The 15792-nt window shown below is 39.6% G+C and overlaps 1 protein-coding gene across 1 annotated transcript in view; it reads right to left on the bottom strand.

Moving 5' to 3' along the window:
* Nucleotides 1-15792, bottom strand: part of SLC5A8 (solute carrier family 5 member 8) — a 40352-nt gene that overhangs the window by 19507 nt on the left and 5053 nt on the right. Inside the window, exons 2-7 of the mRNA XM_079775724.1 lie at nt 14437-14502; nt 12218-12269; nt 7774-7841; nt 6612-6766; nt 4473-4613; nt 1290-1419 (exon numbers count right to left, since the gene is read on the bottom strand). Of these exons, the coding sequence (XP_079631850.1) occupies nt 1290-1419; nt 4473-4613; nt 6612-6766; nt 7774-7841; nt 12218-12269; nt 14437-14502 (612 nt within the window). The remainder of the gene's footprint in view (nt 1-1289; nt 1420-4472; nt 4614-6611; nt 6767-7773; nt 7842-12217; nt 12270-14436; nt 14503-15792) is intronic.

Here is a 15792-nt window from a genome sequence, read left to right as displayed (position 1 = left end):
GTTATCAATTAACAGGGAAGGAGCAAAGGGAAGGCAGATATTACAGGCATGCCCAATAAAGTCTGGGTGATGTAGGGAAGGTATTTTCCTGTCAGTCACACCTGGGAACAGGTCACTGGCCAGGATAGGTGTAGCCAGTACAAGGATGTGAAATCTGAGATACTTAAACTCCTAAACGAAGCATGTCAAACTCGAGGCTGGCCCAAGTTTGACATGCTTGTCCTAAACAAAACAGTTCTCTCTTGTGCCCTGGGCTCCTGGCTCTCTTGTTGCAGAGGATGCACTCTGCTGCATTCCCACATGACTCAGGGCCATGTGGCATACACAATGGACTAATGGACTGTAACTAGCCTGATGCTCTGTGGGACCCAACTTCACTATAGGACAAGAACTCTGGACACTGGCTTTGCTTTTAGCTCTGTTGAATCCCCCTGCACATTTTCCAGTACTGGTTTAAGGGAAATGGGACTTTAGAAACGCAGGGATGTAATTCCATGCAAATAAAAATCACTCATCCTCCTGTGCAAATCTTAGAAAATTCTTTTTCTCAAGATAGCGTAAGAACCCGATCCCCAGCACCCAATGGGGAAAGAGATACCCCACTTCCACTGATAACAAAATCACTATTTTGAAAACCTGAAACTAATATAACTAATACTAGAGGCCCGATGGACGAAATTCGTGCAAGAGTAGGCCTTCCTTCCCCTGGCTGCCGGCACCAGCTTCCCTCTGGCACCTGGGACCCTGGCTTCCCTCCAGCCGCTAGCAGACACCCGGGACCTAGGCTGCCCTCGCAGCCCTGGCTTTGTCCGGAAGGACACCCGGTCTAATTAGCATAATACACCATCTTATGTCGTGGAGTGACGGTCAATTTGCATATTACTCTTTTATTAGACAGGATTGTAAACCAACTATAATTAAAAACAAAACTGAAAAGTAAACTATTTATAAATGGGATATCTAACAATATGACAAAATGTTCTACAGTAATATGGCTTATATATAGTTTTGGCTTTATAAAACTACATTTACAATTCTACTCCCAGCCTTGCATTATTTCTTGAACTATTTAACACTTGGCTTGAAATTTTCTTGGTATCTCACTATTTTAAACTTGGATACAGCATTCTTTATTCTTGCTATACCTGCCAAATGCTTTATAGAAATTAAAGATGATTATATTGTACCTATTTACTGTTAATCTACAAGAACATGCATAATCTTCCTTCCCAACTAATAAGCATTTTGAATGTCACTAATGCACATGTAAGAAAGACATGGTACTGAACCTGGTCTGGTGCAGACACTTGGTTGTTTGTCCAAGGATCGCAGTCCCGGTACCTGGAATATAGGGCGAGCCCACAAAGCACTGCACAGACGAGGATTACCCAGAGTCCCACAAGATTGATGTAGAGAGACCTAGAGAAGTGAAAACAAGCCGGTAAATGACAGCTGTGATTTCCATCCCAAAGAAGAGGTAAGCTGTTACATAGACAGAAGAAACTTCCATGATTATATTCAATAAATGTACATTATCTTTTATCAAAAATGCTACCTATCTTATCCTGGCCTAACCCTCTATGAATGACATCGATCAACAATGTGCTTGGAAATACATAGGTGACGTTTTCCCATTGAATGAATGCATTTTCCTGGTTGGAGTTCCAAGGCCATTATTAGCTTTATAATGGTATCTAATTATACTACTTCAGGGTTTCTTGTCATGAAGATTTTAATAGTCAACAGATCAGCAACAATTACTCATTTTCCTTTTAAAAGTGATACAATTATAAACTACTAAATATACTTAGCATCTACATAGCAACTCATCAAACCTGTTTAACTGTGGTTTGTCATACCATCCATTAAGTATGAAAGGCAAGCCTATATTCCATGGACAGTATCTTCCCAAACAATGTTCAGCATTATAATGCACAGTGTGCACCCCAGGGGAGTGCAAAGGTTTATAGAACAGTGCTGGAGCCAGACCTGAACACAAATCCCATCTCTACCAACTATAGGTGACTCTGGGAAAATGATTTAGCCTTTCTGATTCTCGGTTTCTTCATTTTCACCTAGAGATAACAATGTTGACCTCACAGATTTATAAGACTAAATGAAATAATATATATCATATGGCAGAGAGCTTGGCAAGTAATAAACACTTGCTAAATGGTAGCTGTGGATATTATTAGTATTGATGCCATTGAATGCTATGCCTTAATCATCAGTTGAATAGTGAATTTCTCTCATAAGGTGCCTACATTTCTCCCCAGTGGTGCATTAGTAGACACTGTGATAAGCTGCCCAAGGGCAAAGAGGGGTATTACCCCCACAGTCATGGAGTGTCTAATGACCAATGGATTCAGAGGGCTCCTCACCCTCACCTGGGACAAGCCTGGAGGATCATTAGAGCTTTAGAGCTCCCCGGAGGTCTCTGTTGAGGCTGTATCACAGGCCAACTTCTCCCTCTGGCCAATACTGTTTTCTTCCCTTCCTTTACTTCCCTGATAGAGGCTGGTATACTAGCTTCCATCTCAGAGTCTCCTTCTGGGAGAACCGCCAGGCGACAGGTGCCCGGCAGGTGCCAAACAACAGACTGCTAGCCTTTTCCCTTGAGTCACTAAATTCACTGTGTTTTGTTATTGTCTAAAAATAGGATAAGTAACTATATCTCATCTCCGAATCATAGAAAATATACCCAGACACTTTCCTGTTCACACACCTCCCTTGCTTATACGTGAGTTTAATACTTTACCATATCGTTTTATTTATTTTAATGGTATTCAAATAGATCAGTTACCAACATCTGTTGTTATCCCCAGTGTAAGGCTGACTCTTGGGCTGGGATTCATTCTTCCCATGGAACCAGTGTTGGAAAGCCAGAGAAAATGGTTCCCCTGTCCCCCGGGAATCTGCCTTGTTAAGGAGACCCATTGGGCTATTCGGAAGGAAATAGTTTCTTTTTAAGAAAGCTCCAATACTGTTCTTTTAGTTATAAAAGTGGGCTTTTTGAGCTTTGTGTTCCCAACACAACAGAAGAGCATGCGCACAATTACTTTGGGAAAGGCATCAGTTCTAATATACATTTCCACTCTGGTGGATTGCTGGATTTACATTACATGCCTTCAAAGTTCCTTATAATACCACAACTTTTAAGCTCACTTTTGGGGGATTGCCTATTTTCCTGGTTGGAGTTCCAAGGCCATTATTAGCTTTATAATGGTATCTAATTATACTACTTCAGGGTTTCTTTTCATGAAGATTTTAATAGTCAACAGATCAGCAACAATTACTCATTTTCCTTTTTGTACTTATTGTACTCACATTCACATCGATTTTTCATTGTGGGATTATCCAAAGACAGGTAATGTCTAAACCAATTTACTCTCCATATATTGAGTTCTGACATGGGACATCACAATATTTTCATGTTCTCCTTTGAACAGAAATAGAATTGCCACTCCATCTCCTATTCCAATCACCCTGTTACTCTTAATCACTCTATTTAGAGTTCTGAAGCCCCTAAATGCCTGTGGGCTGAGTCAGCCTATTCATCAGCATGAGGAGTGGTGGTCACAAGTTTACCTGAGGCCTCCTGGGAAAGAACCAGCCACTGTTCAGACTCTTGGCTCGAGCCAAGATGGGCTTGAGAGTTCTCTGACCATGTGGTCCTTCTGACCTCTGTGCTTTGTCCAAATGATTTTGCCTACCTGAAATGCTGTCTCACTCTTCTCTACCTGCCACATGTGGTCATTCTTCAGGATCTGCTGGTTGACAGGAACCTCTCAACCAGGATTCACATCCCATGATTTGAGGTGGAAAAAGGAACTCACCTTTACTAGACCCCTACCATCTGTGTGTTGAACACAGTATTCTACAATCCCCTCCATGAGATGTATAATATGTCTTATGTTCATTTTACAAGTTTAGAAACTGAAGTTCTGAGAGGCTCGGTAACTCGCCCAGGATCACTCAAGTAGCAAGTCCTAGAGCAGGATAATAAACCCATGACTGTGTTTGAAAATAAAACACACCAGCACATCTGGCATATAATGCTCTGGAACATTTCCTCTATTGTTACAGTGTTTCATGGAACTGTTATACCTCTCTAATGTTATTTCACTTTTTACATACTTGAGCATATTTTCCTAATTTGCTGCTAAGATTCTTCATGACAAGAGCCATGTATTTACAATTTTCCCCACAATTCCTTATACAAACAGATGAATAATATATAACTATTGGTAAGATTTGTTTTAACAATTAATATAAATGTTTAAATATCTTATTTCAAACATACAGTACCACTTTGCTCTACTTCATCCTTTCATAAGTAAGTACATGGTTTATCTGTTGGAATTTTATGATACCAAAAACAAACTTGAGCAAATATAAGCTTAACTTACGAAAGAGTTTCCATAAAGGCAATTAATGGTTAATTATGATAAAAATACTATAGTTAGGCTTACAGTTTTGCCTGGAATCTGCTTTTACAGGAAATATATCTCTGCACTTGGGATTGGTTGACACCATACAGGCTGGTCCACGTGAAGGTCCCTCCTAAAACAATTGTCCAGAATGTGTGTCTTTGCAAAGGATTAGGATTAAAACTAAATGAAAACAAACAGAAAACAAATCTGAACTATTGGCAAAAAAAACAACAACACACCCTACAAGAACCCCTCTTTCCCCCAGAATATTTTTGGAAGCAAGCAATGTAAACTTACATAAACATACATACATACATATGTACACATTTATTAAGTAATTATAAAAGGCAGAAATATTCCTAATTTCAGTTCAATGAAATAAAATTGAAATGGTCAGAGGTTTGGGAATTCTGGATGTGATTGGGGGAACATTAATATTCTAATCATTCTGAGCATTTATGTAAATTGTTCTCTTGTGGCCACAGAAAATAATTTAAACAAGCCATGCTGTAATCAGAGAAGAGCATGAAGCTAAAAGAAAAAAGAAAGTGAAAGGTCCTAAATACATCACAGCAATAGGTAATGTACTGAAATAAACACAAACTTGATACATTTTGTGTGTCTAATTCTTCTCCTAGCACATGTATAGTCATAGTTCTAATTTATATTCATACTTAAGAATTCAATCAATTAATAGTTTAAAGGTTTTCATGTTTGAAAATTACTATGCCATTATAATTGTGTTTTCTTAAAATGCTGTGTGCACAAGCTAAATATTAACAGTTGAAAGTCATTTTATGACTTGTACCAAATATTGTTACAAAGAAAGCTCAACTTCCACATTTAATATTTGTGATGAAATATCTAGTTTCTCTATTAGTTCTTTAGGAAAACTGAACAGCTGTTGAACACATGTTCTATCAAATGTTATGCTGACACTTGAGGCATCAGCTATAACTTTTCTAGTCAATGCTCTTGAAATAATATATAATAGTATATAATTCAAATTATATATTTATACATATATACTATATATATATGATATAATCCTATATAAGAAAGAAGTAATATGCAAATTAACCTTCATGCCCTCACAAGATGGCTGCATACAACCAGGCCAGCAGGGGGGTGAGGGACAACCAAACAACTGAACAAGGAGGCTGCTTGGGGTGACCAGGCTGGCAGAGCGGGGCAGTTTGGGGCAACCAGGCCAGCAGGTGGGGCAGTAAGAGGTGACCAGGCAGGCAGGCAGATGAATGATTAGGAGCCAGCGGTCCAGGATTGTGATAAGGATGTCTAACTGCCAGTTTAGGCCCAAACCAGCAGTCGGATATCCCCCAAGGGGTCCTGGATTGGAGAGGGTGCAGGCTGGGCTGAGGGGACCCCCCCTGTGCATGAATTTTCATGCACCAGGCCTCTAGTATAATAATAATAATAATAATAATAATAATAACAACAACAATAACAATAATAATAATATATAGCATCATAATAACATACTACATAATGCCAGGGAAATATAAATATCAGAAAATAAATTCACCAGGATGCTTGAAATCAAGAACTATCAAAATGAAATCACTGTCTTTTAGTGTTTTTCTCTTAAGAGGTTTCCTTTCCTTATCTATCTGCTATTTCTTCCCTTATCACCCAACCCCACCCTTGCAACTCATGCAGACTTTATTATCTGGAAGCATATACTCTTTTTTAAAATATATATATATTTTTTATTGATTTCAGAGAGGAAGGGAGAGGAAGTGAGATATAGAAACATCAATGATCAGAATCATTGATCAGCTGCCTCCTGCATGCCCACTACTGGGGATCAAGCCTGCAACCCTTGGGCATGTACCCTTGACCTGAAACAAACTCAGGACCCTTCACTCTGCAGGCCACTGCTCTATCCACTGAGCAAAACCACCTAGGGCAGCAATCAATCCCTTCTCAGGAGGAAGCGCCATCCTAAGTACCATGTAACTAAGTACCATCTGACTGATTTAACCCCTTAGATACCTTACACATTCTTTACACATTTACTTGCCAGCTTCAATTTCTGTGCCACATCCTTATTGGTTTATTTTCTAATGTAAGGTTACTATTTCAATAAAGATATCATTTTCACAGAAAAACAAAAATGAAAGGAATATTCAATTAGTCAAGAGGTAAACAGCAACTTACTTCCAGAAGTTTAATCTTCCACCATTACGGGCATCATTTATGATATTGCCAATTCCCCCTTGAATCACCGAAGCTTGTATAATCACAGAAACAAATCCCGCCAGCATGATCCCGACTTGAAACACATCCGTCCAGACAACTGCCTTAAGACCACCCTTTGAGGGGAAAATGTATTAGGATTAATGTTTCTATCAGACATTATTAAGCACCTGTATGCTTATGCATTATGCTATAAAAACTTACCAAATACATGGATATTGGCCAAGAAGTGCACCCCAGAGAGACAGGTTGGAAGAGCCTTCAAGAGCAGGTGATATTTAAGACAAACTTTCAAACATAAGAGAGGCAAAGATAGAAGGTTTTCCCAGCAGAGAAAACAGCATGGGTGAAAGCATAGATAGGTCAAAGTATATGCTATATTGAATGTAGACAGATATGTATTTTGGAGTAAAGTGGAGTGGTATGGAGAGATTGTTGGGAAGGAAATTCATAATCAAATTGCAACAGCAATATCATAGATTTTTATCCTATAGGTAGGGCTGATATTCAAACAGTATGCACACAGAAGGTCATATCAATTGTTGAAACACTAAAACTGTTTTGTATTAGCCACTGCCACACACTTCCTGAGTATCCCCCTTCATTCCCTTTGGCCTTGGCTGAAACAGTCCCTCCTTTTAGGAGGAGGCCCTATCTCCTAAAAGATCCAGCAATTAAAGAGTTAAAATCTAACCCACCACAGAGCCCATAAGACTTGCACCACTCTAAGGACCAGCATCCATGGGAGTATCAGTGCCTTGCCATACTGGTTCTTCAATATTTTGACTGTCACTAAAGGCAATGGAAAGTTATATCAGGTTTCTGAGCTGAGGAATAATATAAACACAGCTATAATAACTTGGCAACAGTAAGGTTGAATTAGGAGATAAGATTAGGGACCATTGCATGGTTCAGATGAAAGAAAACATTTTCAGTTATGATGACTGTTCTACAAAGGATCAAATTTTACCCCAGACTGAATATTCCCTACCAAAAAAAATTATACTGTGGGAGGTAGGAGAGTAGGTGTGAACAACCCTGATTGCAGCACACAGCTACTGGAATTTTCGATTTGGCAAAGCAAGTGTGTAGAGTGAAAGGAGAAACAATGTTCTTGACATACCAGGGTGCAGTAGAATGTGCAGACCACCCCTGTAGCCACCACTGCGCCCCACAGATCAAATCCTGTGACTGTCAAAGAAAAGAAAATGCATGTATAACTATGAACCATGTATAATAAAAGTACTTATCAAAAAAAAATCAGGGGAAAGCCATATAATTTATTGGGTACCTACCTCTTTCCCACTTGCCTATAACTAAGTCCAAGTCTTGTAAGATGTACCAAAACAACTGAAGTTTAAAATTCTACCTGTTGAGTTAAATAGACTTGGTTTCTACCTCAGATACCATACACAGATCCAAAATTAGCTAAATTAAATACATTAAAACACATTTGCATTATAATTAAGCTAAAAAATGGCTTAATACTATGAGGTAGTTATTTGGACTGAATGGAGTCCTAGGTATGGTACTTGTCACCATGGTTCAAATAAGCACACTATCCTACCAGCCCTTGAAAGAAAGTTGTCCATGTTACTAAAATGGGACTAAGGTAGAGAAAAGTCTATATAAGTTTCTACCATTTACCTAAGTAGTAGAGCGGCATATTATCCTATATAATAAAAGAATAATATGCAAATTGATTGTACCTCCACTACACCCACCAGCCACAACCATAAGCCAATCAGGATAAAGTATGCAAATTAACACAACCAAGATGGCTGTGGCCTGGGAGTGAGCAGAAGGCTTGGGTTTCCCTGGCAATGGAGGAAACCCAGCTTCCTGCACACCCTGGCTGGCCCTGGACTCCACTCAAGGCTACAAAGTTTCAATTATAGAATATAAATAAATCCCAGATACCAGGGCCTCCACTTGGGTCACCAGGGGGCGTTACCAGCCTGCAAACCACCATAGACCCCTTGCCCAAGCCACCCCATGCCCCAAGAGAACCCTCACCCTGATCCAGGACACCCTTCAGGGCAAACCAGCTGACCCCCACCTGTGCAGCAGGCCTCTATCCTATCTAATTAAAGACTAATATGCAAATTGACCATCTCTCCAACACACAAGATGGCTGTTCCCATGTGGTCAAAGATGGCTGCCCCCATGTGGACACAAGATGGCTGCCATAAGATGGCCAGCAGGGGAGGGCAGTTGGGAGGGACCAGGCCTGCAAGGGAAGGCAGTTGGGGGTGATCAAGCCTACAGGGGAGGGTAGTTAGGGGTGACCGGGCCAGCAGAGGAGGGAAGTTGGGGGTGACCGGTCCTTCAGGGAAGGGCAATTGTGGGGGGAACCAGGCCTGCAGGGGAGAGCAGTTAGGGGGTCCAGGGCTTCAGGGGAGGGCAGTTGGGGGGGGACCCAGGCCTGCAGGGGAGGGCAGTTAGGAGCAATCAGGCTGGCAGGGGAGTAGTTAGGCATCAATCAGGCTCCAGAGGAGTGGTTAGGGGGTGATCAGGCTGGCAGGAAGAAGCGGTTAGGGGAAATCAAGAAGGCAGGCAGGCGAGCAGTTGGGAGCCAGCAGTCCTAGATTGTGAGAGGGATGTCCAACTGCCCGTTTAGGCGTGATCCTACTGGGATTGGGCCTAAACGGGCAGTCAGACATCCCTTGAGGGGTCCCAGATTAGAGAGGGTGCAGGCTGGGCTGAGGGACACACTCCCCATGCAGGAATTTAGTGCACCAGGCCTCTATATTATATAAAATAGAAGGATGACTCCATGGCCACAAATTTGATAATGAACCAGTTCTTTGAAAGACATAATTTGCCACAATTCACACAAGAAGAAACAGGTGACCTGAGTAGACTATATCTATTAAGCAAACTGAATTCATAATCTTACAAATCTGAAGCCTTCAGTCTAGATAGGTTTACTGGTGAATCTTAGCAAGCATTTAAGGAAAAAATTATACCAACTCTCTTCAGAGGACAGAAGCAGAGGAAATACTTCCTAACTCACTCTATGAGGCCAGCATTAACCTAATATCAAAAACAGACAAAGACATTATTTCCAGTAGTGTTTAATAGGTACCTGGAATGGCAAGATGTTTTAGTCTTACTTTGTACTAGTAAGACCAATATTTCTCATAAACACAGATGCAAAAGTCCTCAAAAAAACATTAGCAAATCGAATGATAAAAGTGTAAAAAGAATTATACACCATGACCAAATGGGGTTTATCCCACATATACAAGAGTTTCAGCATAAAATAAGAGACAAAATATAAAACCAAATTAGTTAGGCAAATACCCAAATTTGAATTTGAAAAAGTGGAAGTATGAATACGTTTATTGATTTCAGAGAGAGGAAGGGTGAGCGAGAGAGGGATAGAAATATCAATGATGAATCACTGATAGGCTGCCTTCTGCATGCCCCCTACTGGGGATCAAGTCTGCAAACCCAGACATGTGCCCTGACTGGGAATTGAACCCTGACCTCCTTGGTTCATGGGTTGACGCTCAATCACTGAGCGACACTGGCTGGGCTAGTATAAACTCTTAATTTAAGTTTTCTTTAATATATATCCCCCAGTTCTGTCCACTGAAAAGACCTAGAATAAATAGACAGGATGAGGAAATTTACTAGTACAAGGTAAGACTGAAATATCTTGCCATTCCAGGTAGCTATTAAACACTACTGGAAATCATGTCAAAAGAATTCAAGAGGTAACTTAAGGAGGCCCCTGCTGGACAAAATGAGGTATTAATGTTAATGTTTTAAATATAATGATGGTATAACAATATTTTAAAAACACATCCTGGTACAAGCGTCCAGTTATAAAATACGTAAGTCATGGAAAAGTAATGTACAGCCTGGTGAATATAGTTAATAATACTGTATTGCATATTTGAAAGTTGCTAAGGGAGAAGATCTTAAAAACTATCATCAGAAGAAAAAAAATTCGTAACCACATATGATGGTGAATGTTAACTAGACTTATTGTGGCGATCATTTAGCAAAAACACAAGTATCGAATCATTATGTTGTATACCTGAATTTAACATCATGTTACACGTCAATTAAACTCAGTGGGGGGGGGGGGTGAAAGAATGTATTTATTTTTAAAAGACATTGAATTAATAAAAAATGATAAATTATCTCAGATTTACAGCAAACTAATCTAGTGAGGGAAACAGGGAGTGAATTAAACCAAGAATTAAGAACTATTAGTGTAGAGATAAAGGTACATTAGGGTTCAATATACTATCCTCTCTATTCAGGTAGATGCTCCAAGTTTTCCATGAAAAAGGAAAAGACTTGACCTAAAAAATGTTCAGTTCCCATTCAGTTAAATAAGTTTCTACTGAGCACCTGTTACACAATAAGTAATATGTCCACTGTCTTGGTTACTGTGAAATACACAATTGATATCCAAGTGGTCAAAATACAGTCCCTCAGGTTCTCATTTATTCCAAGGGAGTTGGTCAATAAACTGGTAAGGACAGAGTCCTTGGTTTCTTTACATATTGAAAGTACTGCTCTCTTTTTCCTAGAACTGTAATTTAAACCCTAAAGCCAACATCTTCCTAACACTTAAAGCCAATACGTAACTTATGAAGTTTATAGCTCAGTTTTTTACATATGAAGTGATTCATTTATGATGCTGGTACTATTGACACGGAACATGCCCCACATTCAGAAGTCAAGAGCACATTATGTAATGGAATTCTTCTTTGTAATGATACTGTTGTACTTTATAAGCTTGGGTGATAACTACTATCTATCATGAAATTTTAAAAAATTAGTGTGGAGTTAGCAAGGTGTTTTGTGTGTGTGTGTTTTTTGTTTTTGTTTTTTCATTTTATTGTACCACATTCTTCCCATCACAGAATCCATCTGATAAGAATTCAAAGAATGTGGAGTTTCCCTGAAGCCTTTTGAGAATCTGACTAACATGAACGTAGGCCTCAATAAACTATCCCAGTTTCACTGCTATTGTCTGCCCAAATCCAGAGAGTATGGTAATTTGTTGATCAGTACAACCTTCACACATTTGTTTATAAGGACCCTATAGCCATCTGTCCTTTTGGCACGAGGAGCAGTCAGGTATTTCAAAGCACACAGATTTTTTTTCTCTTGCATTTTGGACCACATTAGAAGTGAGAAGAAAAGCTTCTCTCCCTTCCAGATTTTACAATATAACTGAGCCAAATTACCCAGGGGGGGAAAAAAAAAAAAAGCCTCGTGGAGATGGGCTGGAGGTTGGAGCCACAGAGAGGAAGTGCAGTCATTCACTATTTAGTCTATAGGAGGCGCTCATTCTGACGGGATGGAGAATGGCTGTTTGGCACTTCCCAGAGACTCACTTGCCCCGTGAATTCTGTCCTAATGTGCAGACCTCGGGAGCTATGGATCTAGGAACCCAAAGAAACGGCTAGTGTAGACACTGAGCCCACCTTTCCTAACTCAAGCTGATGCAGGTTACTGGAAGCTTTCCTCCATCTCCCAGAGAATAAGGTCTACTAAAAATGAACCCACAAATTGACATAATTGGTAATTCTAAAATGTACCTTGATTCAACGCCAGGGCAGGGGCATAAATAACAATTCCAGTATACAGCACCTGGGGAGGAAAAGAAGACCAAATAAATTATATGAATTACAAAATATCAATATTTTTCTACAAATTCAATTATGAATTAAAACAGCAGTTTCAATACACTTAATAAAATTTGTTTATAACTTGAAAAATGTTATTTAAGTAAGGTTGATTCTCCTTTTCTATTTGTAGTATCATCATAGGTTACAAAAATCTCTGATGACCAATTTTTTGTAAAAATAGGGAATCTCACCCTGGCTGGTGTGGCTCAGTTGGTTGAGCATCATCCTGATCACAGAAAGGTTGCTAGTTTGATTCCCGGTGAGGGCACATGCCCAGGTTGCAGGCCAGATACCTCGTAGGGGTGCATGCACGAGGCAACTGACTCATGTTTCTCTGTCACACTGATGTTTCTCTTTCTCTCTCAAAATCAATAAAAACATAATTTTAAAAAATAGGGACTCTTCATGTGGTACTTAGTGTAGATAGTGATCCATCAACTCAAGCTGGAAATCAATTTTCCTAGATCTAATATAATTAAAAAGAAATAATGGAAATTTAAAAGTGGATGGTCCCTTCTTCTTATGCCTTCAAACAATTGTTAATCACTGCATATTTAATTAGGAAAACGGTGAAAACTTTGGAAACTGGTTTGTAAAAGTTTGCATGTCCATTAATTAAACAAAAGTGTAAATTTGCCCTATAAACTACTGAAAGTCAACCAAAACTGCATTTCAACTTGTTTTTATATTATTCATTTTGTTCATTCAGACATGTAATAAATATTTATTAATCTGGGCACAATAGTGAATAAGATAAATAAGGTCTTTTTTCTCAAAATATCATCTTCATTGCACTTGATCTTTCAAATATATCACATAGAAGCTAATTCTATGATCACTCTATACAAAGATATTATGAAAAGAATTATATCATGTAGTATTAGAAGCCAGTCCTTCATATGGGAGATGCTAAAGTTCCCCTCTTTTTGTAAGAATGAACTAGCTTTCCAGTCATTATTCTATCTAAGTTGAAGATTCGAAAATGTTACCACAGGCCACCTTCTTCACACTAGTCCCCACTTTTCATTTCTGTTGGTATTTCTAGCAATGATCCGAAGAGGCTCTGAACTGTTAGTAAATACAAGCTACTGGTCTCAGCTCTGTGTCAGAATGTCTACTAGACCCCAAAGAGCCCCTTCCTTTTATACTGCAAGTGTTAAGGACTGACGTAAGTTATGTAATTCACTAATATATAAAATGAAGTCTAGCCAAATAATTTACAAAGGCACTCTGCCGTGCTACAGCAAATGCTCAGGTAGTTTTTGATTGGAGAGATGATATTATAAATAAAGATGAGAATAAAAACTTCTTCCTAGACTTCCATTATCAAGCCCATCCCTAAAGCCCTTAGCTGCCAAGAGTAGATATAAATCATTGACAATGATCACGACAAGCCTCCAGCAGCCAGGATAGGGGGCGGGAAACATTCTCTGGCACTGACTACTTGGCAAATCTTTGCTTCCCATTATGTCTATCAGTAAATTTATACTTGCATACCCTTGAATTACTGGATTGTGTGCTTGGCTTTAAAAACACCTCCAGAGTGTGTATGGCTCTATTGTTTTACCCTCAGTGACTGCTTCAGTTGGGTCTTAAGGTTCCATTTTTAAAAGAGAGAACACATTCACTTTTTAAGTATGCTTTCAAAGGTATTTCCTAATGTCTTCCTACATCATGAAAACATGTTGCAAAAGTACTGTGAAACATACAACTTGTTTTCCCAGTGTTACAATTCCCGTTCTCAGTTACTACAGCTCTTTCAAAAGTCTTTGTCATCTCAGTAATGCCCTTACTGTCACTTGGGTGGGGAGGAGGGATGGGGAAAAGCGTATTTTTCTAAAACAACGTAACTGTTGCTTAATCAATATAATATTTAACATACACTTACATCATTCTGTTTTCCCAGGAAGAAGTCATTTGTTAAACACTGTTCACTGTTCATTTGTTAAAACACTGATCTTATGGGTTGATGCTGTGTATTGACAAGTGTTTTTGCTTTTTTTGTTTCCTCCTATTTTCAACATCTCTTTTTTTATCTTTCACGTGTTCACCAAAAAAGTGTGGCCCTAATGCCTTGATTAAAAACATTTTAGATGACAAAAGGTCAAAATTAAAGGACTGTTACTTACTGTTTGAATAATGTAGACGATTGTTCCACAGAGACGAACATATTTGTTAAATCGAAGTTCTAAATACTGTTTCCAAAAAAGAAAAAAATGGTTAATACGTGAAACTTCTGGACACTTTTTTAAAATCAGCAGCTTAGGAAGTAAAGAACTCATACAGAACAGTTCCCTCACCCCCAGAAAACTCCCTTATGCTGCTCTTTTGTAGCCAAACCCTCCATATTCTTCCAATATTTTTAAAAATATATTTTTTATTTATTTCAGAAAGGAAGGGAGAGATAGGAACATCAATGATGAGAGAGAATCATGGATCAGCTGCCTCCTGCATGCCCCGACCGGGAATCGAACTGTGACCTCCTGGTTCATAGGTCGACACTCAACCATTGAGCCTTGCCAGCTGGGTTTCCAATAATTATTTAACCTAAATCAGCCCAAGTCAATTTCTGTTCAGAGCCAACAACCTTGCCATTCTTCCGATTCTCCTTGACATCTATTATATCTCATAATATAGTCTGCTCACCTCCTATATTATATATCAGAACTAGAGGCCAGATGCACAAAATTCATGCAAGAGAAGGCCTTCCTTCCCCCGGCTGCCAGCACAGGCTTCCCTCTGGCACCCACGACCCGGGCTTCTCTCGCAGCCCCAGCTTCATCCAGAAGGTCGTCAGGAAGGACATCCGGTCTAATTAGCATATTATGCTTTTATTATTATAGACTAGAGGCCTAATGCACGAAATTCATGCAAGAGTAGGCCTTCCTTCCTCTAGCTGCCAGCACCGGCTTCCCTCTGGCACCTGGGACTCAGGCTTCCCTCTGGCCACTAGCAGGCACCTGGGACCCGGGTTTCCCTCACAGCCTCGGCTTCGTCGGGAAGGTCATCCGGAAGGATGTCTGGTATAATTATCATATTCCGCTTTTATTATTATAGATGTATTATAGAGTTAGAATCCTAGAATTTCACAGCTGGAATGAAACTGGAGTCTAAGACATTCTTTCACTTAAATATTATTACCACATGTAGAGTGAATTTTAAGACTGACAATAGTCTTTTCATAAAGCAAAAAAAAAGAGGAAAGAAAAAACTGACATTAGATAATAAACAGGGGGAAAGGATATTTTTGCTCCATAATCACAGCTAACATTTATAAAGTATTTGCTTTGTATACTGTCCTCTCAACAACTACATGAGTAGGTATCTCTGCTAATTAATCAGGATGCTGTAACGGGTCGACCGGACACGAGGAGGTTGCCCATGCAGCGTTGGGAGGGTGGGGGCGGCAGGGGCCTCCATGCGCCTGAGCTGGGGGAGGGCCTGGTCAGCAGCCGCCGAGGCTGCTTCAAGGGCCAGAGAGGGAT

This window comes from Cnephaeus nilssonii, assembly GCF_951640355.1.
Source record: "Cnephaeus nilssonii genome assembly, chromosome: 6".
NCBI classification, from domain to species: Eukaryota; Metazoa; Chordata; class Mammalia; order Chiroptera; family Vespertilionidae; genus Cnephaeus; species Cnephaeus nilssonii.
Note: the sequence above shows the minus strand (reverse complement) of the source record. Positions and strands in the feature narration are given on the sequence as shown.